The sequence below is a fragment of the Centroberyx affinis genome, unplaced genomic scaffold (assembly GCF_046629955.1).
Source record: "Centroberyx affinis isolate AG114_WGS23_722 - 3 ecotype Tasmania unplaced genomic scaffold, CSIRO-AGI_Caff_v1 ptg003487l_1, whole genome shotgun sequence".
NCBI classification, from domain to species: Eukaryota; Metazoa; Chordata; class Actinopteri; order Beryciformes; family Berycidae; genus Centroberyx; species Centroberyx affinis.
The window spans coordinates 77,388-104,754 of NW_027281444.1; the positions used below are offsets into that span (position 1 = coordinate 77,388).

General features: G+C 48.4%; 1 protein-coding gene across 2 annotated transcripts in view; it reads right to left on the minus strand.

Moving 5' to 3' along the window:
• Positions 1 to 2,570: 2,570 nt before the first annotated feature.
• Positions 2,571 to 27,367, minus strand: part of dusp8a (dual specificity phosphatase 8a) — a 39,936-nt gene continuing 15,139 nt past the window's right edge. Inside the window, exons 1-5 of one of the 2 annotated variants that reach the window (XM_071539672.1) lie at positions 14,445 to 15,272; positions 7,885 to 8,051; positions 7,548 to 7,707; positions 7,025 to 7,148; positions 2,571 to 6,624 (exon numbers count right to left, since the gene is read on the minus strand). In XM_071539672.1, coding sequence (XP_071395773.1) covers positions 5,343 to 6,624; positions 7,025 to 7,148; positions 7,548 to 7,707; positions 7,885 to 8,051; positions 14,445 to 14,562 — 1,851 coding nt within the window. In that variant the 5' untranslated portion in view covers positions 14,563 to 15,272 and the 3' untranslated portion in view covers positions 2,571 to 5,342. Of the gene's footprint in view, positions 6,625 to 7,024; positions 7,149 to 7,547; positions 7,708 to 7,884; positions 8,052 to 14,444; positions 15,273 to 27,367 lie in introns of those variants that run through there. The other variant, XM_071539673.1, reaches the window with a different exon arrangement.

Consider the following 27,367-nt stretch of genomic DNA (forward strand, 5'->3'; position numbering starts at 1 on the left):
GTGCTGACGTAACGGTTCCTAACAGTTTCCATATAGAAGGAACCGGGACCAGGCGCCAGGCAGCCACTCAGCATGGACACGTCTGGTAGCCATCAACCGACGTGAGAAGGAGGACACACACACACACACACACACACACACACACACACACATACACACACAAGCATGCACGTACATGCAGCACACATTCATACACACAAATGCACATGTAGGCCTATGTATAAACACATCTCATATTATCATGCACAAACACAAACATACACGCACGCAAACATACACCCACATATGCACGCTCACATACACACACACTTTGTATTCACACACAATTTGGATTCATTTCTTGTGCTGATTCCCTGGCATTGACTTCCCTCTCCCTCTAAACTGAATGCCAGGCCGTCCATTGAACGCAGCATGAAAACAACCCGATCAAAATGGCAAATGGGATGCTAGCAGTGGGATATTTTGTTTCAGTAAACAAAGAACATGTAAATTAAAGAGGGCGCTCAGAATGCTCGGCCTGTCAAGATATAACTGAGGGCTTAAAAACACAGAGTGATAACTATGAAAAGCGGTTTAGCGAGCTATTTTAGGGCGTCCAAGAAGTACAGCAGTGCGTTGGTAACAGGAAACCTAGAGAGAAGTGCAGACTTCAGCACAGCGGAGGACAGACTGCAGATAGGTAGGTTACCTGACCTGCTGTGTAAGATGCAGATCCATATAATACGCGCTGAGGGCACCTTGAGAAACAAATGAACGCACACACACACACACACGCACACACACACACACGGGGGGAGCATATTGTGAAGGGATTATCCGTTATGATCCAGTGGATACACACACCGACACAATAGGTATAGGCCGTTGAATGAAAGGGAAGGTGAGGTTTATTATGTATTCCATTATCGCGGTGGTCTTGTCAGGGGGAATTCCCTTGATGGCCATAAAATAAGCTTCCAGGTTTGCACACACACACACACACACACACACACAAAAGCAGTGGGACTCAGCAGGAGACGCTGGTAATGCCATTACCTCTGCCTGTCTCCTATTGGACTCAGTGAAACGCTCATTAAGAAAGCATTGTGCTCACCGAAAAAGGCCAAGGGCCATCTGGTTTTGCATGTGTATGTGTGTGTGTTTGCTGAAAGGACGTTCACTGCTCCATCTTCTTTGCTGCTCCCTGTTTCCTCATTCGTCACTGCCACAACAACACACTGGTTGTTCTGGCTACACGGCGCTAAATGGTGGCGGGGGCTTTTTGGGAGAGATGCTTTGTTTGCAGAGAGACGTTTGGTTCTACGAAGGTGAAATTCCACCGTGACATCATGAAACCAAAACTGCCTTTGTAGTCGAGCCCCCATAGAGGGCCGGGATGAATCGGCCCCCCGCTGGATTTGGGAAGCTGTTTTTTTGTGACATTCATGTACACTATGTTCTCTGGGGGCAAATACCCCTCTCTTTCTTTCTCATGCGTGCACACACACACACAAACATACACATGCACACACACACACACACACACACACACACACACACACACACACACCACTACCTCATCTCATTCTCTCATCCCCTGGAGGTAAGCGCTGTTCAAACACATCACATCATTGGGCAAACACCGCACCCTCACCGGCCTCCCCTCCCATCGCTGCTCCCGCAGACAGAGACCGATAAGGAAGAGGTGGAGTGGGGAAACAGGGGAGGGAAGACCTGAAACCCTGTTTTGTGTGTGTGTGTGTGTGTGTGTGTGTATGTGTTGGGAGCGATGAGAGGAGGAAGTGGAGGGATAACGCAGACAATGAGCCAATCTGAGAGAAGAGAGGGAACAACAGGGAGACATTCCTTAGAGGCACGGCTATACTATAGATCCTCTTCCTATTCCAGGCTGGACCGCTACCCCCCCCCCCCCCCCACACACACATATCCATATTCTTTCATATCCCTCTCTCCTGTGAGCCTGTGCCTCAGGGTCTCTCTCTCTCTTTCTCTCTCTCTCTTTCCTGTGGGACTGTGTCATTGATGGAGTCACAGACGTGTCCCAACCCTGCGGTTTACCCAGGGGCGTATTTCTTCTGTTAGCTAACTTCAGATTTTCTTTTTTTTTATCTTATGTGAATTCTAACTAACAGCCAACACTGTCTCCTATATGTAAGAATTGCTTCATGAACTGGAACTGAGGAAAAATTAATTGTAGAATGTTGACTTTTATATTATTTGGGTTACACGTTTTGTTGATGGAAAAGCTTGAGTCCAATTTAATTACGTTATAATCAATCAATTTTTCCAGATAATCTGGCAATTTCTTTCTAGGCAATGACTTTGAATATTGCTTGTCTATTAAATAATTCATCCCCAGCCTATGGCGTCCAAAGTGTCTGGGAGAAGAATCAATGAAGCTGTGTTTTGTGGTCGGAGCGGAGTTTGTTAAACACAAAATCAATAACAGGACTGCAGGACGTGGGATTTCTTAAAGTCCTGTGTGTCTGTGCGGTGGTGTTCCCAGCCCCGTCCAGCCCCATGCGAGCACACAAGAAGAAGAAGCAGAGAGGAGTTTGTATTTTGTCATGTCTGTATTTTTGTCTCATTTTCACAAAACATGTACAGGGGAAGGAAAAGCCTTTCAATAGAACCTGAGGTATTTTTGCGTCAAGCAGCCTAAGGTATCAGGATTTTCTTTTAAAAACTCACCTAAATTCATCAATGTTCTTAGATGCGTTGCTATTTACACAACATAATAATAATAATAATAATATAATAATAAATCAATACCAACAATTTTAGCAATTGGGACAGCCTGCATCATTGTGTTACATGTCATAAATAATTATAACAACATCTTTCTTAAAAATATAGAAAGGGAGGGAAGGAGAGGAGAGGCTGCTTGAGCCTCGGGCCAGTTAGGGGGGAGAACCGAACACAGGAAATCTATCTGAACTTAGCTACAGCAGCACATAGGGTCAAGGTCAAAGGGCAGAGTTCGCCATAGAGAAAAGCTAATTAAGGGTCGAAGAAAAAAAACACATATTACATTATAAATAAATAACCATCTCGCACCAGGAGAGCAAAGTTTTCATTTCTTCCACCTCAGGATACGGAGATCCTCTGTTTTTTTTTTTTTTCCTTTCCATGTCGTTACGCAGTTTTTATCAAAGCTTTGGAGAATAAGAAAGAAGAGAAACAAGAGAAAAGGAAAGCGAGGGAGCTTTAGGGACATGCGTTGTGCTGATGTACCAGCAGCTGTGTACCCTGTGCCGGGCTTGGCTCACTGAAAGATCCCCTGAGAACAAACAAAAGGGTGTGTGTCTCTTTGTAGAAGTGTAGGGCATATGCTTTACATGTGTGGATATATGTGTAAGTGCATACAGTATAGGATGTGTGTGTGCGGGTGTTTGTTTCAGCTTTGGGGGACACACTGTGATGATAAACTGGCGCTGGGCACTGTAGGATAGCCAGCGGAGAGGACACTCGGTGCAAGTCGGATGTCTTTAAAACCTCAAACTTGTGAAGCAGCATCTATTTGCATATAGTTGTTGTTTTATGTTAAGCCCTCCAGAAATGGACAGAAATGTTTGCGTTTCTAACACTCTGGTTCACCGTATGTGAGAGTGATCAGAGAGCGCTGCGCTGCTCCATCTCCCACACACACAAACACTCTCTTTAGTCGACGCCAGAGCCCTCAATTGTGATGAAGCCATGAATACACACAGCCGAGGAACCCAAACAGAGATCCCGTTATTCCTGTTGTATTAAAGATTTTAACAGCGGGACGTCTGTGCCATCTTCTTAACACCGACCAGAGGCTTCTATGTTTGTGCAATCAGAACTGGAGACACGACTTATCATGGAGTATCGTGTTGCCGGGGTGTTCTGGGAAAACTGCAGGAGTGGATGGTAACTGGACTTGTTGTCAGAAAGCAGAAAAGTGCATTTCAAAGTCATACATCACTCTCCCCAAAGAAGGAACAGCACATATTGCTCGCTTGAATTTGTTGAATGTGTGTATTTGTATGAGTGTGTGTTCATAAATACCATACAGCAAATAATAATAATAATAATAATAATAATAATAAATCAACAAAAGAAAAAGAAAAAAATTCCACAAAACATTATATTATTTCTCATTACCAGAATGAACCAATACAATAAATTAAAACTATAACTGAACAAAAAAAGTCCATTAGAAGTCCATTAAAATTGCTATATATATTCATATTGTATATATAGTATTTGTCTGTCTGTAGTCAGCCTTTCTGGTGCATGCTCAGTGGTGACTGGGAGCGGGGGGGGCAGGGGTATGGGTCGGGGTGTACATAGGGGCTGTGGAGCGATACATGCGCGTACAGAACTCCACTACATTGAGGGGGTGACAAAACCAAACCCTCCCCACCACCCCGAAACCTCAGTCACATCACACTGTTAACACTGGAAACAAGGGAGCCAATGTCAGAAAAAAAAACACGCTGTGCTTTAGGGGGAAACACTGCCCATCGCTAGGAGTCTTCATCAACGGTCGCTCGAAGTCGTCTCATCAACACGGCGAAAAACACAGAGGATCCTTCATTGTTTTGGATGCAGTACCGCCTATAGAGTTAGTCCTTACAGAGAGAGGGGTCTCTCTGCTTTGTGCTGTGGTGACGTGAACAGGGCACAGTGCTGCTAAGGAGTCTGTTATTGTTGTTGGTGATGTTATGTAGAGTCTGTAGCGGGCAGAGCCACAGCAAAAGGGGGCAGACGTAGCCATGCTAGGGTTGAGGCTTGCTGACGCTGGGGTGAAGCTTTAGGAGGAAACACAGGACTGGGTTCAAATCACAAGCTATACACCCATCGAAGCACACTACATTTGACCGGTAGGCAAGCAGAGTTTGTATCAGAGCTCTGTCAAAAGAAGGGCACTCTATGGGTCATAGGATGCAACATGACACTTGCCCCGGGTCATTTCTTTTATCTGTGACACAGCACAGATGGACGAAGAGTTTGAAGTTAGGTTTAGTACCTACAGCCACCCCCCTTTTCCCCCTATGGACTTTTCTTCAGCTTTGTTTGGTAGTTCTGTATGGTTATAGTTTGCCAGCACCACATCTCAGGCTCTGTCTGTCTGTCAGCGGGCTGCACAGCACTAGTCCAGGTGCGAATGCTAGCTCGCTAGCTAACCAATTCACATTATCTCTCTCGGCTTGTGAATCTGTTTGTCCTTCTCTCAGTTGGAGTCTTTAACACTGTCTATGTGTGGAGCATAGGAAATACTCCACTGCCCCACCTCATTTGTCCTCTCCTCCTACTCCCTCTAACCAGGTCCATTTTTGCCCCCAGGGGCTGGCTCTGATCCGGTCCATTGTCTGTCAGGATACCTCGATGATCTCCATGCTCCCAGAGAAGCTGGACTGCTTCCCGATCTTTCCCAGTTCTTCTCGAGACCGGGTCTCGGAGATGCCCTCCTCGAACTCCATCTGACAACTGCGCCGCTTGAACTGCTTCTCTGACGCAGGCCCGCTGCCGTTTGCAACCGCGTTGTTGGACACGGTCACTGCGGACGATGTCGTCGAGTCCCGGTGGTCTCTCTGTGTCTGCAATGCTGAGGGCTTCTCCCTCTGGGATTTGTCTCGTAGTCGCACACCCTCGCTGCACCCGAACGCCACGTACGCCGAGCTGCTCCCGAACCTCACTGACGACTCCTCTCTCCCTCCGTCTCCTCCTCCTCCTCCCAGCTCCATCTTTCCCTCACCGCCCTCCTCTGCCCCGAAGTGCCACGGGGCATCTGCGGTGGGGGTGACAGGGGTTACAGGTGTGGTGGCCTGGACAGTGTCTCTGTGCTTGGTCCACATGGCCCCGGACCCCACAGTGGGCAGGGAGGGTAAGGACAGGAGCAGGGACCCCTTCAGGTTCTCGTCCATGCTGGGGCTCTTGTGGCCCAGCGACAGGCTGAGGGACTGGGGCGGTTGGTGCGGGTGGGTGTGGACTGGGGAACTGTTGGCGCTGCAGCCAGGGCCGGAGCTAGAGCTGTGCTTGGCTTTTCTCCTGGGTCTGGACGAGGAAGAGCCACCAGACCGAATGACTCCCTCACTTCCTCCGAGCCCCAAACCTCCGATGCTGCCCCCGCTGCCTGGTGAGGGGAAGGGCGAATCGGAGGGGCTGGGGCTGTCTAGGACGGGCGAAAACTGGGGACAGACACCGTTGGAGGAGCCTGTTCCTGGGCTGTCCAGCTTGCACAGCTTGGGGACGTCCTCAGAGTGTGCAGGGGCCAGACGAGGGCAGTGGGGGCTGCTGGGAGAGTAGACAGACTTGATGTCCAGGGAGAAGGAGCGTTTGAGCCGGTTCGTGTCCATGATCCTCTCTGCAGAGAGGTGCAGGCCATTGAAGCCTTGCTGGAGAGAGGTGGGTGACGGCAGCTTGGGTTCTGGAAGGATTTGCGGCTCTGTCATGGTGCCATGGTGACCGTTTACCTCCAGACCTGTGCCGACCCCGTTAACCTCTGAGCTTTGTTGCTGAGCTTTCCCCTCTGAACTCTTGTCATCACAGCTGGACGTCAAAGCTTGGAGCAATCGCAGGCCCTTCTCAAACTCCAGCAGCTGACCCAGGAAGTTGAAGTTGGGAGATATTGATGGTCTCCGGTCCTTCACAAACCTGTCAGGAGGGAACAGAGTGAGAAAACATTAGTTCCACAGTGGCAGTTTTAACCAAGACTACTCTGGAATATGGCTAAGGTAGAGCATGGGTCTGAACTCCATAAAGATACCTGGAAACACATGAGACTTTCTAAGATCAGAATTACCCCAGATGAACTAGGCCTAGGGTGTGAACTTCATCGCTATACAACACATGATCCTGTGCCAGTGTTTTCCAGACAAGGCAAAGCAAAGCCCATTGTACACGCTGCGTTCCCTGGCAGCCATCTAACAATTTCATTTCTCACGACTGGGGGGGTTTGAGAAAATCGTCTAGCATTTCCTTCAACAGTGAGTTGCCTTTTTACCAGGGCTGACACCCAAGCTCAGCTGGTGGTAGATGGGAGGAGAAAGTGTACCTGTAGGCGTCATCTGATGACAAGCCCATTGTCTTCATGATGTATGCAATGGCGATGGTTGCCGAACGCGAGATTCCAGCCAGGCAGTGCACAATGACTCTGCAGTTTGACACCTTAGCTTTGTCTGTGGAGGGAAACAAACAGGTATGAACACCCACAAGCGTACACGCATGTACACAACAGCGCACCACGCCAACCCGGACAGGGCTGGTCTTTAGCAGTGAGTCTCTGGAGACAATCAATGCCCATTGAAAGCAAACTACCATTTCCTGGAAGAGTGCATAGGGTCATTTAAACGGATGTGTTGTACCTGTCACTATTGTTACTCGCCCTGCACGTGAGCATTTACCAATTGTTACTGTGTGGATGGTGCCATATTGAATTTCATGGCATTCAGAACACATAACTTGAGATTAATTCACTTCTTTGTAAAGGCAGTTTCCTCATTGGCTGCATCATACAGCCAATCTTCACATTCGATCCCGACACATTATGTCTCGATACATAATTTCCCCCCTCTTACCGATGAATTCGTTGGTTTTGTCCAGCCAGGGAAGCAGTTTCTCGCAGTAGTTATCGTTGACAGGGATACGCATGAAGTGGCTCTCGCTGATAAAGTCTGGCTTGGGGCAGGTGTTGCTGGCATTCAGCACGTACGTGATGCCATTCTGAGCCATCAGATCCTACAGAGGGGGAGATAGAGGGAGGACTTTAAGGACATGTTTGGTTGCCAGGTAACAATAACGAACAACTAATTTTCATTCATTTTCAATGTCAACCTGGAACAATAGTGAAAGAGGAGACACAAAATAAGCGCCCAGCCAAAGTATGTGTTCCTATACATTAGAAGCTATACTGACCTTGTTGAGTACATCCTTCTGTGAGCCCAGGTAGAGGTGTGGCAAGATGCGGGTGGGCCCTACATTAGCCACAGGCATGCAGGGTTGGGACAAGCTCATAGGTAGAGCAACCGCAGGCTTCCCTTCACACAGGCCGGGGAAACAGGAGGAGAAGGCAGCAAAACCTCCTACAGGGAAAGAGAGAAAAGAAGGAGAGGGAGAGAACTGGTTAGTGACACCAGTTGGTTTTCCATACAGCAATCATGCAACACACTTGGAACTCTGCAAAGGCTCCGCTCCAATGTGAGAACTCACCAAGAGCACTGAAAAAAACATGGCACCACCATTACCAAAGCAGACAGACACTCCAGAGACTTTCAGAGGTGAATCTGGGCTAGAATGTCTGGGCCTAGCTTAGAGAAACAGGAGCAGAAAGAGGCTCTCTGTGCTTCTGTGTGTGAGTTGGGTTAGCTGCTGGGCGGCAAGGAATGTGTGTGTCTGGCCCTTTAAGAGGCAGGCGGCTCCGCTTTTGGCATATGTGTGTGTGTGTGTGTGTGTGTGTGTGTGGCTCTGTTTCCTGCATGAGCTCATGTCCTGTAGCAGTGCATTGCGTCAGGCTGGGGGAATGAGAGAGGCCACAGGTGCAGGGCCAGGACAGAGGCCCAGTAACATCCCCCTGACAACCACACAGCACACATACATGCACACGCACGCACACATGCACACACCCATACATGCCCGCACACACACACACGCACGCACACACAGGCACGTACACCCGTAAACTGTGTCCTGCAGAAACACACAAACCATCTGAAGACATAATCACATAATCTTACAGTAAACATATGCTCACTATTCACTCTCACTTTCTATAGTCCTCTGTCTGAAAACCCCCCCTGCTCCACACACACATGCACACACACACACACACACACACACACACACACACACACACACACCACATAAGCACACCTCCGCTCTCTCTCCCTCTCCTGCACACACATACACAAACACCCACACTCATCATTACTCTGCATTACCGCGGTTGTATAACTACAGGGTGGGGGCAACGAGGGGAGGGCGGGGGTAATGACCTCGTTGTGGATTGAGGGAAGGAGAGAGGAGAGGAGAGGAGAGGAGAGGAGAGGAGAGGAGAGGAGAGGAGAGGAGAGGAGAGGAGAGTGCTTCAAGGAAACCCTGAGCCCCAGCAAAGGGATTAGAACCTAATCTAGGTTCAGCCCTGCCTGACCCAATCTGGGACATAGCCCCACACACACACACACACACACACACACACACACACACACGCACACACACACACACACACACACACGAGTGAGAGTGAGAGAGACATGACATCACTGTTCTAAAGTAGCACACACAGCACAGCGCAGGCAGGACATTGCCTCCCATTGTAACACACACCCAGCTGTACTGCTCATGTACCAACTGCCGGCCAACACACACAGAGCGCACAGCGTCAGCAGCACGTATTGTATACTCTTACTGATACGAGATCTAGACTAAAGAATAAAGAATAAACTGCAAAAAACGTCATGCAAGCAGTCAGAGAATAACTAGGGAAATGATTGGCATGATCTTTCCAGCTAGGTCAAACACCAAACCAGCTACCTTCTTGTCTGAACCAGTCTGCTGAGCTACATTAGGACTGCTGACAGAAGGAGTGAGTAGACTGGGTAGTGTATCCTCCTGACCCAGTGCTATTCTGGGTGTACTGTCCCTTTAAGAGCAGAGTGAAGAAGGCCTGTCTGTTTCCAGCTATTAATGGCAACCGGCGGAGCGATGACATCAGCCCTCCACATGAAGCCGGCAGGCAGAGACACAGAGAGAGGGAGGGAGGGAGGGGGGGGGCAGGAGGGATGGAGGGAAGGAGAGATAGATAGACACAGATGGGGGAAGATAGAAAGACCAGTCAGATAACAAAAAAGAAACGAGAGGGAAAAGCCAAATGTGAAGGAAGGGAGAAGGAGTGCTGTGCTGGTATGAATTCTTTATCTAACCTTTTTGGCCTCTGTAGCGTAGATTAAACAGCCATTTATAGCTAGCAATTTGGCCTTTGACCATATTGGCACCATACAATTTCAACCCCTGCCCCTCTCTAACTATCTTATGGGCGGTGCTAGTGTAGACTCTCTCTCACACATCAGTAATTGATAAAGCAGAGGGAGTGAGAGGAAGGAAGGATCTCTTTCAGGTCGTTCTTTGAAGGGTTTCTTCCTGGCTTCTATGTTCCCAAGCTGGTTGTGAGTGTGCACACACACACAAAGACACACAGAAAATAAACGGTGCTACATATAGCCACAACCATAAGCATTTATCTGTGCGTGTGAGGAAGTAGTATGTTCCTGGAGACTGTTAAATCAACAGGAAAAACCTCACGTCACACAGCAGCCATTTCCCGTTCTATGAAAGCACATTGTTAGAGAGTTGTTAGACAGACACAAGACAGGACATTCCACTGTGGAGACACACTGTGTGTTACACTTCATCTATAGAGAGAAAGTGTGTTTGTGTGTATGTAGGGAAATGATCATAGAAATAAAAATACTGTGTGCTATCCCTTTGATCTTGTGTGCCTACATTCTGTGCTTTCTCTCTTGGTCATTATTAATAAATGCAGCCATGATTACTGTAGCTGACCTCATCTCATGTAAAACAAACAATGAAAAAACCCAGCAGGAAAACGGGCCAGCCAGTCTGTGCCTGGGAGAGTGAGTAAGGGGTTACTAGCATACAGAGGGACTGAAGTCAGAGATAAGAGATCAGGACTGAGTGCCTGCCTGCCTGCTCTATTGAGGGCTATTACATTACAGTGACATTGCGTCAACACAATTACAAACACCTCCTTTCTGGCCAAAGTTTTACAGCGGGGCCAGTGTTAATGGATCTTAGTCACACAGGAGATAGCATGTTATTGTCACCTAGTCACCTGACCCCCCTCCAGTTAAGGTTGCCATGGCGACAAGGAGGGGGGGCATGCTGTGGCCGACCGTTGGCTCATTGTGTCCCCGTGAGTGTTGTCAAGATGGAATAAAACCCTTCATGCGCACACACACACACACACACACACACACACACACACACACTGTTCAAAGGTTACATGAACACACGGACACATATACAGCCGAGAGCACCAAATAAACCAAACAGACATGGCCTCACATTCTCCAAAAAGAAAACGATGACACATCCGTCCATTCCAATCTAAGCACACAAAGCATACACACACACACACACATACACGCTGTACAGTCACGCTTACATCACTGAAAATACCCTGTGACACACACCAGCCCAGCTGTCCATTAAGATGACATCAGAAAGTCAACTGGGAGAGCTGAGTTCATCTTCAGCCCAGTATGATGACCAGTAGAGCCTGACACACCGGTACATCAAAAATAAATAGAAATAGAAATAAAAAAATAAAATAAAAAAAAAACCCCTAGGCTACAAAATCTCAGTTACTCCAACATTTACCAATAAACAAAAATCAACATCATCTGGGTTCCAGGCTGAATCGTACCTCACAACTTAATTTTAAAGTCAATACAGACACTTTCTCTGTGGACAGGAGACAAAGGCTTCAGTGAGGAGAACCATCACTTTCAGTCACACGCTGAAGAGATGATCTCGTACCACACAGCAAATATTAGTCAAACTTTTATTTTTGGGCCACCAGATCACCAGTTGGACCTCACTATGTCCTAGATCTTGTACTTTTGGGAACGGTACCAGGAAAGGACGTGACTAACACACAAAAAAACCCCCCCAAAAATGCACGAGTACACGAAACACACACAACCGGGAAAGAGGGCACTGTGTCGCCATCGGCAACACCAGCCAGCGCTGACTTCCTTTTTCCGTTTTCCTCTCCCCACTTCATCACTTATGCAACTGCTCCCCCCCCCCCCCCCCCCCGGCCCGTCAGAGGCAGAGCGCTCGACCCTTGCTTGTTCACTGGTCCTGAGCGGCCCCTCATCACGCTCATCACTCATCTCCTACAACCAGGCAAATGTCCACAGATTGATACGGTTTAAAAGGTGCAGGGTTATTATCCTGTGCAGAGAAAAACAAATCTGGGGAAAGATACTTTACAGATGAGAGGGGGGAAAATACTCTTCTTCTCTTCTTTACCAGTGGCTACACAAGATCAAATTCTGCCTGGGTGAATTGGTGCAGAAGAGAGGAAGATGAATGGAGGTGGAATCCCACAGATATCGACTGGACAGACACAGACACACAGCGCAGGCCGCCTGGCTGTTATGGTTAATGGGAGTTGTGCTGTTACATCACTGCTGTTGGTACAATTGACTGCCTCGTCAATACTAGCTCACCCCCCTCTGCTCTCCCCTGTGTGTGTGTGTGTGTGTGTGTGTGTGTGTGTTTCAGGCTCTGTGTTGCTTTCAGTTGCCCTCTTTAACTCGTCTCTTAATGGAGGGGGGCGACACACACGAGGCAAGCGTGTACACACACACACACACACACACACACACACACACACACACACCCCTCCACAGCCTGGGGGCATTGATCTGCCTGAATGACTGCACCCCCTCCCCATCCCTCCATCTCTCTCTCCCTCCATCCATCCCTCGCTCGCTTCTGTGGTTCATATGGGGGGGGGGGAGACATGACGCCATCCTCTGTGCCCCTCCAGCTGTCCCCTCCGCTCTGAGGGGACATTAGCATCTCAATGTGTCCCCCCCCCCCACCCCCCTCACCCTCCCGACATGACATCATTGCACACATGTCCCCACTCAGCTCCACAAAGGCTGCGCTGCAGCAGGAGAAAGGGTGGGAGTGTGTGTGTCTGTGTGTGTGTGTGTGAGTGAGATAGTCCCGTCTGTCAGAAATATCTAGATTGACAGGCAATAGATGAGCTAGTAGGATGAGGTCATTGCTTTTCATACAGGGTGCCAGGTTGATAATGGCTGGGAATGACTTTATGATTACGTATCATCTTGGCTGATGGTTAACTGACTCTGTTTGCTGTGCTTCTGTCCCAGTAGTCACACAGAGGTAATATGTAATTTGGATCAATTGATGTTTCAGCTGTAAACATTTCAGCAATATAAGGGGGTATATGTTTCTATAGCCAGCATAATCTAGACTGCTATCATAAAAGATGTGTGCACCTATGTATAGTTACATAGGTGCACACATTATTATAGTTATAGTGTGCAGCAGTCAGTAATGTTGTAATGTTGCTCTCCCAACGCTGCCTCAGAATAACCGCTGACAGACACATCTCTAACTTACAGCGCTTCTATTTTCACCTGCTGACGACAAACGTGTGATTTTTTTCTCCCCCCTACTTTCTTTCTTTGAGCTAACGAGTTTGACGCTCCCAGCAGTACAGCCTGGCTGTGAAGAGACACACTGCACACGCACACACACACACACACACAAAAGTGTGAACAGCGGCAGGTGTTGAGAGCTGCTGTGCTAACTGCTTTGAACCGGCTCTCTGATATGCCCTGCTATGCATATAGGGTCTACATTTACACACACACTTCACACACACACTCTCCTATTCTTATATGCACAAAAGAATCCAACTACAACACTAATGCATTTTATTCTCATAGTATGGAGTGATAAAATGATTACACTACATGCAGTATATATGTGTGTTTTGGTGTATAATACAGGTTTTTCAAGGGTTTAAAAATGCACAATGCCTTCGCTCTGCATTGCCTCATCTCTCTGTGTGAAAGGTGTTATGTTAAACACCTGCAGTGCACGCTGCACACAGCACACATATTGATAACATAATCTCCACAAGACACCATTCTGCAGGGAGCGAGCGAGCAAGAGAGAGAGAGAAAGCCAAGAGCAGAGGAGAAGAAAGAGAGAGAGAAAGAGCCTTTGTGATAGTTTTACATCTCAATGACCACAGGCTGAGAGAGCATGAGCACTGTGTCATACCGCGGGTCACAGCTCTCTTTTTTCCCCCCCTTCACCCCGCTTTCTTTCCTCTCTTTTGCTCTTCTTCGCCGCTTCTCGTCTTCATGATGTCATCCCTCTTAATCCCCTTCTTCCTATTCTGTTTCTCTAAACTCATTAACTCCGCAAACAAAAAGGTGGGAAAACAATTAGCGGGCTGGCTGCGATGTACTTTCTCATGCAGTTGTACCAGTAAATCTCGCCCCTGTTCCATTACACATACCTAAAAAAGAAAATCACTTAACATCTCTCCTTCATTTGCAGTGTGCCTGGACTGCAATACTTCAATACCTGGGAACCCACTGTGCCTTTGTACTCGTCTGTACTGCATCAAACCTTTGCCAGGGGCTTTCCCCCTTGTACACATCTTCTTATCCAGCGTTCACCGACTGAACAGCGGTGGACCAGATCCTCAGCATGTACACTTCCATGCATTTATACCCCCTAATTCCCTGTAAAAACTGTCCCCCACATTCCCGGCAGCTTCACCAGGTAACCTCCATACACAAAGGCCCACGTCCTCGACATGTAACTTGCCAAGGAGGGATATTCTCATACCCTAATTAGTTTGTAACCCCCCCGCCCTCCACCCTCTGTCCCCAGGTACACACCTCGTAGCTCTCTGCCCTCCTTCATCCGGCGGACCCTGATCTTCAGCCTCATGTCTGTGTCCTGCAGGTCCGGCCAAAAACAGTCCTCCGCTGGGGCAATCACCACATCCAGAGGCATCCCCCAGAACACACACTCACGCACGCACACGCTCAGATAGATGCAACTGTTTGGGTGCTCCTTCAGTCCACACCGGGGACTGAGCAGGATCAATCCTGACAAAACGCGCAAGAACAAACAAACACTCGTTCAGGAGTGTTTTCCTTAGGGGCAGTCTGGGGTGCACACGCACACACTTTGAGTTTTAAAGTCCCGAGTCGCCAAAACTCCCGGCGGTGCCCAAGTCCACTCTGCTCAAGTCGGCTGTCCCAGTGTCCAGGCGGTGACCCTCAGAGACTGGACCCCAGTGCAAAAAAATAAAAACCAAGGCACACTACTCCCAAATGTCTGTGGCCTCGTTCCTCAGAAAGTCCATAAGCAAGTCCACCTATGGCCAAAATCCCACAAGAATGCAATGACCACAAAAATTCCTAAAATGCTGCTGTGTCAATATTTAGTATTCTGCGGTTTTGCTAAAGAACGGTCACAGCAGAGAGAAAGAGAGGGAAAACAAAAGTGAGTAGCCTATAATGCTGTATGTATACGCCAGCTGTATTCTGCCTGCAGCTGGTTTACAGAGCGTCTGTGTCTCTCTGTGCGCTCTCTCTCTCTCTCTGTGTGTGTGTGAGCCCACAGCCAGAAGAGCAGCCCACTATTGTTGTGCTGCTCCACTCTCCCTGTCTCTCATTCGCTCAGTCGCTGGCTTACACTCCTCCCTCTCCCTCCCTCCTCTCTCTCTGTAAAGAGGATGACGGAGCTGCACTCTCTCCTCGAGCTCTGGGGGTGAATGAGCTCACTTGCCGTGAGCTCAGACTCTGCCCTCCCTCCCTCCCTCCCTCCCTCCTCCCTCTCCTCCTCCGCTACCTCCCTTGCACCCTCCCTCTCTTGTGGAGCCAGCGCTCCGTCATAGCTAATGTCTAAGGCATGTAACCACATTCCTTACTCACCCTACAAATATGTGGCCACCTCAGGGGCCTAGCTGCGGAGCAGGCCTCTATCAGGGGAAGACGGAGGCCGAGACACAGCTAGCAGGCTGTTCAGCAGATAGACGGACACTCTGTTACAAAACCCAATGGTCTGGGTGTTGTGGATTATGCAGAGGATATACTTGGCTTATGAAAAAATAGGTTTGTGTTGTGTCGGCTTGCATGACAACATGCTTCTGTGCCTCTCAACACGAAGGATTATGTTTGTGTGTTTTAAGAAGGGTGTTAACTTCATAGTGTTTCCAACTAAGCATACTAGATACATTACATGCAGTATGTGAGAATAACCTATTGGTCTTTCATGTTCAATCCATATTAGACAGCAGGGATGATTGTGTTATCTGTTTGCAATCTCGCTTTCAAACTATTTACTTTGCATCTTCCATAAACAGACAGTAAATGGAAAAAAATAAATACTTTAGATTTCTTGCCTTAAATGTAGCTTGAGCACATGACACTTAACTGCTGGGGGGATTAAGACTGTGTCAGTGTGTTGAAAGCTGATTTGTCTCTGAAGGTGAGGGAATGTGTGTGACTTCACCACATTTCCTGTGCTGGCTCTCGTCTAACGCGCCTGTGTTTGGACACTATGTTCTAGTCTTCAAGGATGAAAATGGAGAGGAGAGGAGAGGAGAGGAGAGGAGAGGAGAGGAGCGGAGAGGATTAAGGCAAAGTGAAGGCAAGGAGAAGGGAGGAGCAGACAAAAAGCGAGGAGAGCAGAGAGGAAGGGAAGACTGGAGGTGATGAGAACACCAAACAAGCCAGTGGTCGGCAGCCATCATCCATCTGACAGGCCACAGACTCCTGGTACTTTACTATGGAATGACAAACATGTGGGCCACAAGTCCAGCTATGGAAACAAAGCAGCACAGGACTTAACATGGCCGCTGGCGGAGGCTGAATTTTAACTATGTCTAATAGAACTATAACTATGTTATATGTTATATTATGTGTTTATGTTTATGTTTATATTAACTATATAACTATGTTTAAAACCCGAACCACCGAAGTAGCCTTGTAAACATAACACTCCCATCCATTTAGGCTTGTCTATTCACTTAAAGCAAGATTCATATTAAGGACTTAAGAACATTGTAAAAAGGCACAAAACAATTAGCAGCAAACTAATCAATAAAACCTCCCTCATGCCAATAATATCAAACATATGGCCTGCAAAGGTGGAGCTTTAAATGTTTGACTGCTAACACAAGAGTTCTTTTTGGCTGCCATTTTAATTTTATCTCCATTAGATGCCGATCAATGCCTTGCTTCATCACGGTACAATAAATACATTCAAACCAGGTCAGATGGGCTTCGGTAAAAGAAGGCAGCCCAGTTCAGAACGAGGCAAATGAGCTTATACAGGATGTATAGTTAGGGGGCCAGCTGCATGGCGACTGACTGACCTCATCTCATCACTGCAGACCCCTGAATGATCACACATGGGTGAGAACAGCCTTACGTCACCCTCCGCTCAACCGCGGGTCACCGGGAGGGAGCGTGAGGAAATAGGTCACTTGGCGATGATGGGCTTTGCAAAAATGCAGACGTTTGTTTCGTAAGGGTGACGAACCATGAACAAACCATGAACAAACACAGACACACACAAACACACACACCGCCACTATGACACACACACAGGTACACACATATGCATACAGACGCATACACACATGCATGATCACACACACACACACACTTGCTTTGTTCCTCCTCAGCAGTCAGCGGTCCAGCCGAGTCCAGTTGGTACGAGCAGGTGTGGCACTCCACAGCGGTCAACTGGGGTCGCTACACTTCTAACACACCGATCATCACCTAGGTGTGAATCCACACCTCTGTTTGGTCGCTCGGCCCGAGCGGCTTAAAGCCATGAACTGACAACAGCTTTGCAACACATGAAGCAGCCGCCCTGCAACACACCTGCAGAAACCACAGCGGCAGAAGCCAACGGCAACAAAAGAAAGTAGCCGCTTTAACGTTTTAATGCCGTTTTAACCGCCATCGAGTTCGTAATGTAAACACCCTGCCCTCATTCTCTCTATAACCCCCCCCCCTCTCCCTCCTCCTCCTCATCCCTCCTCCGCCTCTACTCCGCAGCAGGGTAACAAGGCTCAGAATAGTAGGTGTGTTAATTAGAGGATTACAGCCAAGACGCTATAAATGACAGCGGGGCCTTTTTATTGACTGCACACGTGTGTCCTGCTGCGACAGAAATAGGTGGGATGGTCACTCCACCCCCCCACCCCACCCCCCCGCCCCCTCTGACATCTCTTAGATTTAGAGCAGGCTTTTATGGTAGAAGGCTTGTTACTGGGACGACGCACAGTTTACACACACACACACACACACATACATAGAGACTAGCCAAAACAGACAGGGAGAGAAATGGAGATGAGTATGAGATAGTGGCATAAGAGAGAGACAGAGAGAGAGAGAGAGAGAGAGAGAGAGAGAGCGAGGAGAGAGAGAGAGAATGCGTGTAAAGGCCAAAGCGGCCTTGGAAACCGGGACAACAAGGTTTCTGGACTGGAAGCCACAAGGTGTGCTGTGAATGGTGTGAACATTAGCAGAGAATTAATGGGAGTCAAGTGTGTTAGTAGTCGGGTAGATTAATGAAAGAACAACTTTATTGTTGTATCGTATGCACCTAACTAATGTATAGTGTTGTTTGGATTTATGGGGTACACAATTGGGAAAAAAAAAGGTTTTCCTTGGCATACACACCTGAACATGTGGGTCAGTAATATGCCAAGAAAACACATTACTCTTTTTGTCATATGGGGATCCAGCAGAAGAAGGCAAGTGACCCATTTGCTGTTCTGACCCATAGTTTGAGAAACCAGGCTGTCGATTTTTTTCCAATCTCTTCTCTCTAAACTGACCAGTGCATTAGAGAATTATCCCTTAAAACCAATTCAGATATTTCACTCTGTGTGTGAAGCTGCCGAGCAGGTCTACAACTATATGATACTATTAAGATAAAATATTTTTCAATTAATATATTTTGTATACACCCCTCCTCCCCCCCCCCGCCCCAGTGAGACAGGCAGCGACAGGAGTGTCATCCTACACCACAGGATCATCTGTCAGGATATCAGGGGAAAGAGACGTCATCCTCCGGATAGGGCAGGTTAGGGCGATGAAGACTGTGCATGTGTGTGTTAACTTATGCGCGGGTACGTGTGCGTGTTGTGTGTGTGTGTGTGCACCCGTATGTGTGTGTGTGTGTCTTGCAACCATGTGTGAAGGGGGATGAATGGCGCAAGGTGAGAGGAAGACACAGAGGACATTGCTTAGGGTTAGGAATAGCATGGACAGTTATTTGCTTCAGTATGTGTAAACACAAGCATATGTGCCTGTACACAAGTGTGTGTGTCTGTTTATGTGGATGCGTGGGTGCATCTGTGTTTGTGCGTGTGTGTGTGTGTGTGTGTGTGTGTGTGTGTGTGTGTGTGTGTGTGTGTGTGTGTGTGTGTGTGCGTGTGTGTGTTGATAGTGCTGGTTGTCAGGGGATCAGTAACAGGGCTGCTCTTGCAGTGATGTAATGCCTACAGGAGAACACAGCTGCCATGCCTAGAGGGTGAGGTAGTCACCAGGGGAGAGAGAGAGATTGGGGATGGAGGGATGGGGTGATCGAGGGGTGGGGGAGGTGCTGGAGAGGAGGGGGGCGGGGGGGGGGGGGGGGGGGGGGGGAGATGGGGGGGGGGGGGGGGTGCTGGAAGGGAGAGGGAGAGATCAAATCCTCGGGGAGATGTGAGCTGAGATGGTCTGGTAATCTCGCCAGGGGACACTACTGGTGTGCTATCTAAGTGTGTGTATGTGTGTGTGTGTGTGTGCTCCTAATCTATGTGCCTCCCCACCTATCTTTAACAGCACTCCCCTTACACCCTTGTTTTTCGGACAGACGATGGCGTCGAACAGAACAGAGGGTGAGGAGGTGAAGATGAGGGAAAACTGAGAGGACGATGGAGGGAGAGGGAGAGAGGTGCTTCTTTGAGGTGGAGAGCGGGCGGGAGGAGGGTGTGATGCGATTAAGAGAGCGCTGATGCACTACTTGGTTGTGTGTGTGTATGTGCGTTGCGAGTGTGTGTTTGTGTGTAGGGTGGTTTCATCTCTATCTGTGCAGCCTGGAGGGTGCCTTGCCTGCATCAATCATGCAGCAGACCCCCTGCCCTCCAAACAACTTAGCCCCCCGGAGGAGCTCAGCGCCCTGGGCTACTGCACCAGTAAATCTGTCTCACTGGCACACATTAGTTTACACACACACACGCACAGACAGACAGACACACACACACACACACACACACACACACACACACAGAAGAAAGAGGAGGGTAAGCTATCAAACACACCAAGGGGGGGCGTTCAGGACCAGACGGGCCCTCATAACCCAGATGAACTACTTAAAAATCTCAGTAGGAGATGTTCAATGGTGTGTATGCACTTATGTGTGTGTGTGGGTGTGTGTAGAGGGGATGTTACATGGGAAGGGGCTGTTAAGCCTCAATATGAAATGCAGGCCACCACAGGCATGCGCTTACAGTATGGTTGCATGCATACAAAGCAAGTGTATTCACTCAGAACTTACGTGTGAGTGTACTGAGTGTTAATTTTAGCTGAGAGTGAGACAGCTCACGGCTGTTTTCTGAGGCTGAATATATATGAGTGGTGCATGTGTGTTTGTGTATGCGTGTGTGTGTGAGAGAGAGAATAAGGCTAAATATGTGCAGGAACCATGCATGTGTCTGCAGGAATGAAAAGGGCTCAGTGTGTGTGTGTGTGTGTGTGTGTGTGTGTGTGTGTAAGGAGAACAAGAACACCTCACGTTCGTCTGATTTCCCCAGAGGTGAGTTTGTCTACAGAGGTTCTCTTGAGCATAACGGATGGTTATTTCATTCTAAATGCTAATGTTCTGAGGCGGGATGCACTGGGCTCCCTTGCAGCACCCAAAGCAATAACACTGGAAAACACCTCTCTCTCCCTCCCTTCCTCCCTCTCTCCCTCTCTCCCTCCCTCCCTCCCTTCTTCCCTCCCTCTCTCTCTCATCCTATAGGCAAATCATGTAGGAGAGTCAGACACACACGCACTCGCGACATGGTAACAGTGTAATGACTGTGCTGCTCTGACAGAGAGGGGGTCTGACATCGGATCAGTTCAGTTTTAATGAGCTTGTATCGGGGCTACAGGCAGACTGACAGGCAGGTCTCAGATCAGTTCAGTGTTAATTAGCTCCTATCAGCGCAGCAGGCAGGCTGACAGACACACTGTCCTCACAAGAGTGCTGGAGGCCACTCCATCTGGTCCTCTGTTGGTTAGCACGCACGACACACACACACACACACACACACACACACACTCCTCCATGTCTCTCTCTACCAGTGTCTTGTCTACCTTTCTCCCAATTAGTCCAGACAGGCCAGACTGTGCTGGGGCGTTCTCTACAGTCTATCCAGGATATGAGTGTCTGTCTGTGCCTGTCACTGTGTGGTATGATCAGCGTCTTAGTCTCTCCTTACTCCTCCCAATACTCTTCTACAGAACTCCCGTTATCTCATCAGTACACTCAGCATGACTCACACCATAGTTCAAGGCGTGAAATATGTAAAAAATGTGATTCCCCACTTTCGTTTAAAAAAAAAAAAAAACACATACCAGCACTTGAGGACAGAAAGATTTTGCAATCATTCTGTTCCAAACAGAAATGGAAATATAATATTTCTGCTTGTGTTCCAGTGAGATAATCACATTCCTGTACTAGTTAGGAATTCATTAAAATATGGTTAGTAGTTAAATTCTGTCAAATACATAGCAGAACTTATACAGAGGGGATACTGGATGTATTTTGTGCAATGTACAACATACAAGGAGTTTGGAGATTTAAAAAAAAATCTGAATGTGCAAAACACAGCACATTTACTTCCAAACACACCACTCAAGTAAACTTTTATCCACCCGCCCCGTCAGCTGTGTGCCCTCTCACACACAGCCATGTAACAGCAGCAAGGCTTTACACCCTGGAGACTGTGTTTGGGCGTACAGGACATGGGGACAGCGGCTATCTCAGCACCCGCGGTCAGGGTGTGCTTTCCTGCCACGGCGGGCCCTAGAGACTGTGTGTGTATCTGTGTGTGTGTGTGTGTGTGTGTGTGTGTGTGTGTCACATCCACAACGGAGCGGTGACATCATTAGGCCAGCTCCGGGAGAACAATAGAGAGAGAATGACGCGATGCGGAGAGGAACTGGGCAAGCTGTCTCTGTATGCGCCCTGACACGGCCGAGCCTGCAGGCCGCTTTCGTGAGGCTTTCACACTATCTCCAATGCTAATCACAAGACTTCTGACTTTCTTGTCTATGAAATAACATTGTCGGTGAGTACACACACTCGTGATACAAATATGCACACGCACACACATTTATATACACACACAGGTCCCTAGGCATCTCCCTCTCCCACCCTGGGGAGCCCTGATGTCACTTTGACATATCTGAAACAGGAAATGGTTACACAAGAGGAGGGAAGTGGATTCTTTGTGGCGTCCAAGGCTGCCTTAATCTATGTAAGAGTGCGTATGTGCTTGTGTGTCTGTGTGTGTGACTCTGTGAGCGTGTGTGTGTGTGTGTGTGTGTGTGTGTGTGTGTATGGAAGCAGTGGAGGAAGAGGAGGAGGAGGAGGAGGAGGAGGAGGAGGGGGAGGGAAATCAGGAGGAAAAGGGAATGATGACAAACAGCAGCATTCCTCAATCTGGGGCCTTGGGCTTGACTGGAACTCCAAATTTAGCCTGTTGCCGCGGCGATGGAAAATCTCCCGCCTTTATCAGGAAGCAGCAGCGGCCCCGGAGGGTCAGCCCAAAGTTTGTGTGTGGTCAGCATGTATTTACCGTAATAAGACCTCCGTTACAAGTCCGTCCCGCATACCAGGAAAAGCGTCAAACCGCTGAGAATTTAAACACTCTCTCCCGATATAGGCGGCTATTCTGCTCCTCTGCCAATGATCTTGGAAAAGAAAATACCCTGTCTTTTTTTGGAAATTAATTAGCAAACCAGAAACGAAAATAGGCGTTCTCATACAGTAATACTCCACTAAGGGCTGCCAGGAGATAAAACCTCATCCGCATGGTCGAGGTGCAGTCCAAATCTGATTAAAACGACTGAAAAACAACATGGCAACCGCATAGGTAAACAAGGAAGTGGCGCTGCGGCATGCCAAAGATAAAGTGCATCAAAGACAGGCACGGTGGTAAACAGGAATCCACTATTGTTCCATGGAGTGACGCCATGACAGGAGCGGCGGTGGGCAGGCCGAGCATGAATGGAATCTAGTGGATGCGGGCCAGGACCGGGTAGGATAAACTAGCCTAATTGTTAGCTACTCCTTTAGCCTCATTCTGCCTCTGGAAATTTCCACTCCACATGTGTGTCAGAGTCATCAGTGTAAATGCTGCGGCGGTAAACTGGCGCTGCAGCTACCGAGCTGCCGAGCGCTTGGCCCGGAGCGGGCGGAGAGGTTTAACAGTTATGAGGTGCTGATGGGGGCGTAGCGAGGGGAAACTGGCCCGGGTTCGCTCGCTGCTCAACTTCAGCTCCTGTTGACCTGATGTGTTGACACTGCCTAGGAAACAGTTTAAACAAACTATTTTTGTTTCATGCTCTATGAATGCATTACAGGGTTGGGTTGGGATGTTCCAAATGCCTCTAGATAGACTTCAAATGCACCAGGAGCCAGAAGGTATGCGCTGTGAGCGGACTGTATACACAAAGCAGTTCAAACAACTATGGTTGAAGTATTTAGGGCACTGTAGTACAAGTGCTGTCCCACAGGACTTCTCCACAAGATCTACTTATTACACTGTGAAGCAGGGAAACTGCGTCTTGGAAGGGCAGAGAGCGAAGGGTATCGTGCATCAGAGAATCTAAGATCTGTGCTTAATTGTCTATGATTTAATTAATTTCAGTGTCACCTCTAGGTTCCCACACTGATTCATCATTTTAAAATTTCTATATAACAAACATATTCCTTTCTGTATACCAAACATATTCCTAAACAAACAAAGGCATCTGAAGTATGTTGTCATTTCTCCTAAAGTATAAGCTTTCCCACATAGAATCCACCTTTTCTGAAACATATCGTCTAACATATCTAAACAAGTCTCCAAACAAAATAGCAGAAATGGATGTCATTTTGCTTCAAAGCACACCTCAGCTTATCATAGAAAGGTCATGTATGTGCTTCTGCATCAGTATGAATTAATGTCTCGAGCTGTAGCCTTTCTCCATGCCACTGGGGGATTCTGCGCATGTCTTTCCTATACGTGCACTTGTGAGAAAATGCCATTCTTTCCCCTTTGCATGCTAGAGTATATACTTATGATTGTATTTCACTGTGTATATGTGTGTGTGTGTGTGTGTGTGTGTGTGTGTGTGTGTGTGTGTATGTGTGTGTGTGGCCCCTTCAAGCCAGCATGAGACTGTAAGTGATGGAGGAGAAGGGGAAGAGCAAGAGAGGGGAAGAAGAGGAGGAGGCAAGCAGAGCAGTGAGATCACGTCATGGTGGAAACATTTGGCAGCAGCACACATAAACACACACACACACACACACACACACACAGACATAGACAGACACACACACACACACACACACACGCAAACCCCCGCTGGCCTGTTTTTGTTCTCCGGTTTTGAGGGGAAAAAAGGGGAAAATGACATCAAGCTCATCATGTGAGGCCAATGAGACAGAGGGGGGGTGAGAACACTGGCAGAAACAGAACATTGTTACATAAAACTCAACTCAACAGACCTCCTCTGGGCCCTGTTACCGTGTGTGTGTGTGCGTGTCTGTGTGTGTGTGTGTGTGTGTTTGAGCGACTGCATTCATGTGTGCGTACGCATGCTTTCGCCTGTTTGGATGCGTTTGCGCGTGCTCGAGTGTTTGTATGAGTTAAGCGTTTGCACGACACCCCATCAAGGTGTGAGTGTGAAAAAGGCGTCTCATTACATACCTGCAGAGTGAGTGTTTGCAGAAAATAGTGCATTGTGTCACCGTGCCACTCCGAGGCTCCTCTCACTCTGTAACACTTTCAGAGGAGAAAGGTGATGTCATTGATATTCTTGTAGGCCATTTTCTTTGACCTTTCTGCTCCCTTGGTGCTGACTGGGGTGGGGCCGGTGTGTGTGTGTGTGTGTGTGTGTGTGTGTGTGTGTGTGTGCGAGTGTGTGTGTTTGTGTATGTACGGGACAGGGTGAGAGCACCGAGGCCACTGGCGCCAGATGTGACGACCGCAGGAGTCTGGGCCTAAAAATAGCGCTCTGTTCTCAGCACCGTGAAACAGAGGCGAGGAGAGAGGGAGGAGGAGGAGGTGGAGGAGAAGGGGAAAGAGGGGGAGAAACGGGGGGAGAGGAGGCAGAGGGAGGCCAGGTGGAGGGTGAGGGAGGGGGAAGGGAAAGGGAAAGGGAAGGAGGGAGGGAGGATGGAAGGTAGCGGGAGGAAGAGAGAAGGAGGGATGGAAGGAGGGGATGGAGAGAGAGGGGGAGGAAGGCGAGGTCATTGAGAATAATGTGGCAGATCTCCCCGGGGAAGGTGAGCTCACCTCCTAATGGCACCGCTGGCTCCTTCTCAATGAAATCATTGATCTGCCGGAGCTCCCCACGGCGTAATGGAGAGGGGTCAGATAGAGAGAGAGAGGGGGGGGGGGGGAGAGAGGGAGGCAGAGGAAGAGAAGGGGGTGAGGAAGAGGTGCAGAAAGGGCAGGTTAGGAGGTTAAGATGGAGAGGAGTGGGGGAAAGGGGGGGGGGAAGGGAGGGATGAAGGATGGAGGATGGAGGAGGGGAGAGCCCGCACCTCAGGCATGCAGCCATAGTATAAGCGCGACCCCTGTGACTCTGTGACCTGTGCTGTGGCCAATCAAAAGACAGCTGGAGGCGCGGTGAAGGCCAATCAAAACAAATGAGCTCATCCTTCACATGAGGCTGTCCATATCAGATTACTCTTCGAAGAACACACACAAAACTTTCTGCTGCTTTATGACCGTATAGCCTAAGCTATGGCAGTGAAAATCAGGAAAACGTTCTCCAGCCAAGCGAGTCACACTATCTGTTGTGGTGTAAATGAACGTTACAGCATGGAGGTAGCCCGAGCCTTTGATTTCACCCCAAAGCAATTACTCAAGTATTCCAGTTGTATGATACGTTCCCAACTGAACTGCACAGACCTGCACTTTAACTACTCTGCGTGTGTGCATACGTGTGTGTGTGTTTGTTATGGCTGCGATCCTGGCTGGGCTGCTCCCCTCAGGCTGGTTAGGAGGATATGGAGACTTCCTCCTGGGCTCCAGCAGGAGAAGAAACCATAAAGAAAGTCTTTCTGTGCCGGAGAACACAACACAGGTCAGCTTAACGGCCCGTCTCACTGGATGACGTCTTCGACCACACACACACTCCGACGGACACACGTGCACGCTGACACACACACACACACACACACATGAATGGGCACGAATGGAGACACACTTGCACGCACAAATTGGAGGTGAATGGACCCATACACACACACACACACACACACACACACACACACACACAAACACAGACACGCATTCAGGATGAAATGAGGTGTATTACCTCATCTCCTCAATAGCTCTCCTCCTTGTGTTTTGTCTTTTTCTTTTTCTCACAAATGCACGCAAACAGTCTCATACGCGTGCACACACTACTTCATATGCACATATTCATGCAAACGTGCGTGAGGACACACAAACACACACACGCGCGCACACACACACACAAAAACACACAAACAGACCTCCTTATGTAGCTCACTGGAATGTCTCTGTGAACGGCTGCATTGTGAGATTCGGCCTCCCACGATTACCTCACCTCTTCAGCTTCTCTCTGATGCACACATGCACATGCGCATGCACACACTCATGCATGCACACACGCGCACACACACACATACATACACACACACACACACACACACACAGGGGCCGCCGCCCCGTTGTATAACAGCGCAGAAGAATGACACATAACTGGATTGACCTTTGTACCTCTGTCTGTGTGCAGTCACACCCTAACCTGATCTCATCAAAGCCCTGGGGTACACTGCAGCTTCTGTGTATGTGTGTGTGTGTGTGTGTGCATGTGTGCGTGTGTGTGTGTGAAACAGAGAGAGCGAGTGAGTGAAAGAATGAGAGACAGAGAGACAGAGGGAGAGAGAGAGAGAAAGAAAATGAGAGAGAGGAGTCTTTCATCTCTTAATGCCTCTCATCACTGTGTCATCGCCTCGTCTCCTCCTGTGTGTTTTTGTGTTGGGCTGGCAGGCTGACAGCGTGGGACTCTGGGATAGCAAGCTACCTTGTTCAAACCGAGCCCCACCAAGCCTGTTTAGCTGCAGGTGGAGGTTAGAGCTGAACCTATGCACAGATCTAGGAATTAGCTCACCTGCTTAAATAAAAGAGACAGGGAACACAAAACTGCATTACATTTAATTTACATATAATTTAGCTATTTAGCTGATGCTCTTATGCAGAGAGGTGCTAGAAAGATATACAAATAAGAGAGTAATGGATCTGGTGATCATAGCCAAAAAATGATGATTAATGATAATTGCGGAAGTAAAGTCAGTCGAGTCGAGCGCTGTGATTTCATGAACACGACTCTGGCTCGTCCCACTGCAAACCTCGCCAATGTAGGGCATTTAGACACATCTGGCACGTGCCTTCATCTCTCATCTCCGTCTATTTCCTTGTGTCCCTCTTCTCTCTCTCTCTCTCTCTCTGTCCCTCTCGCCCTCTCTCTCTCTCGGTCTCTCTGTGGTGCGTCGCTTTAGTAATCCTGAGAAAAAC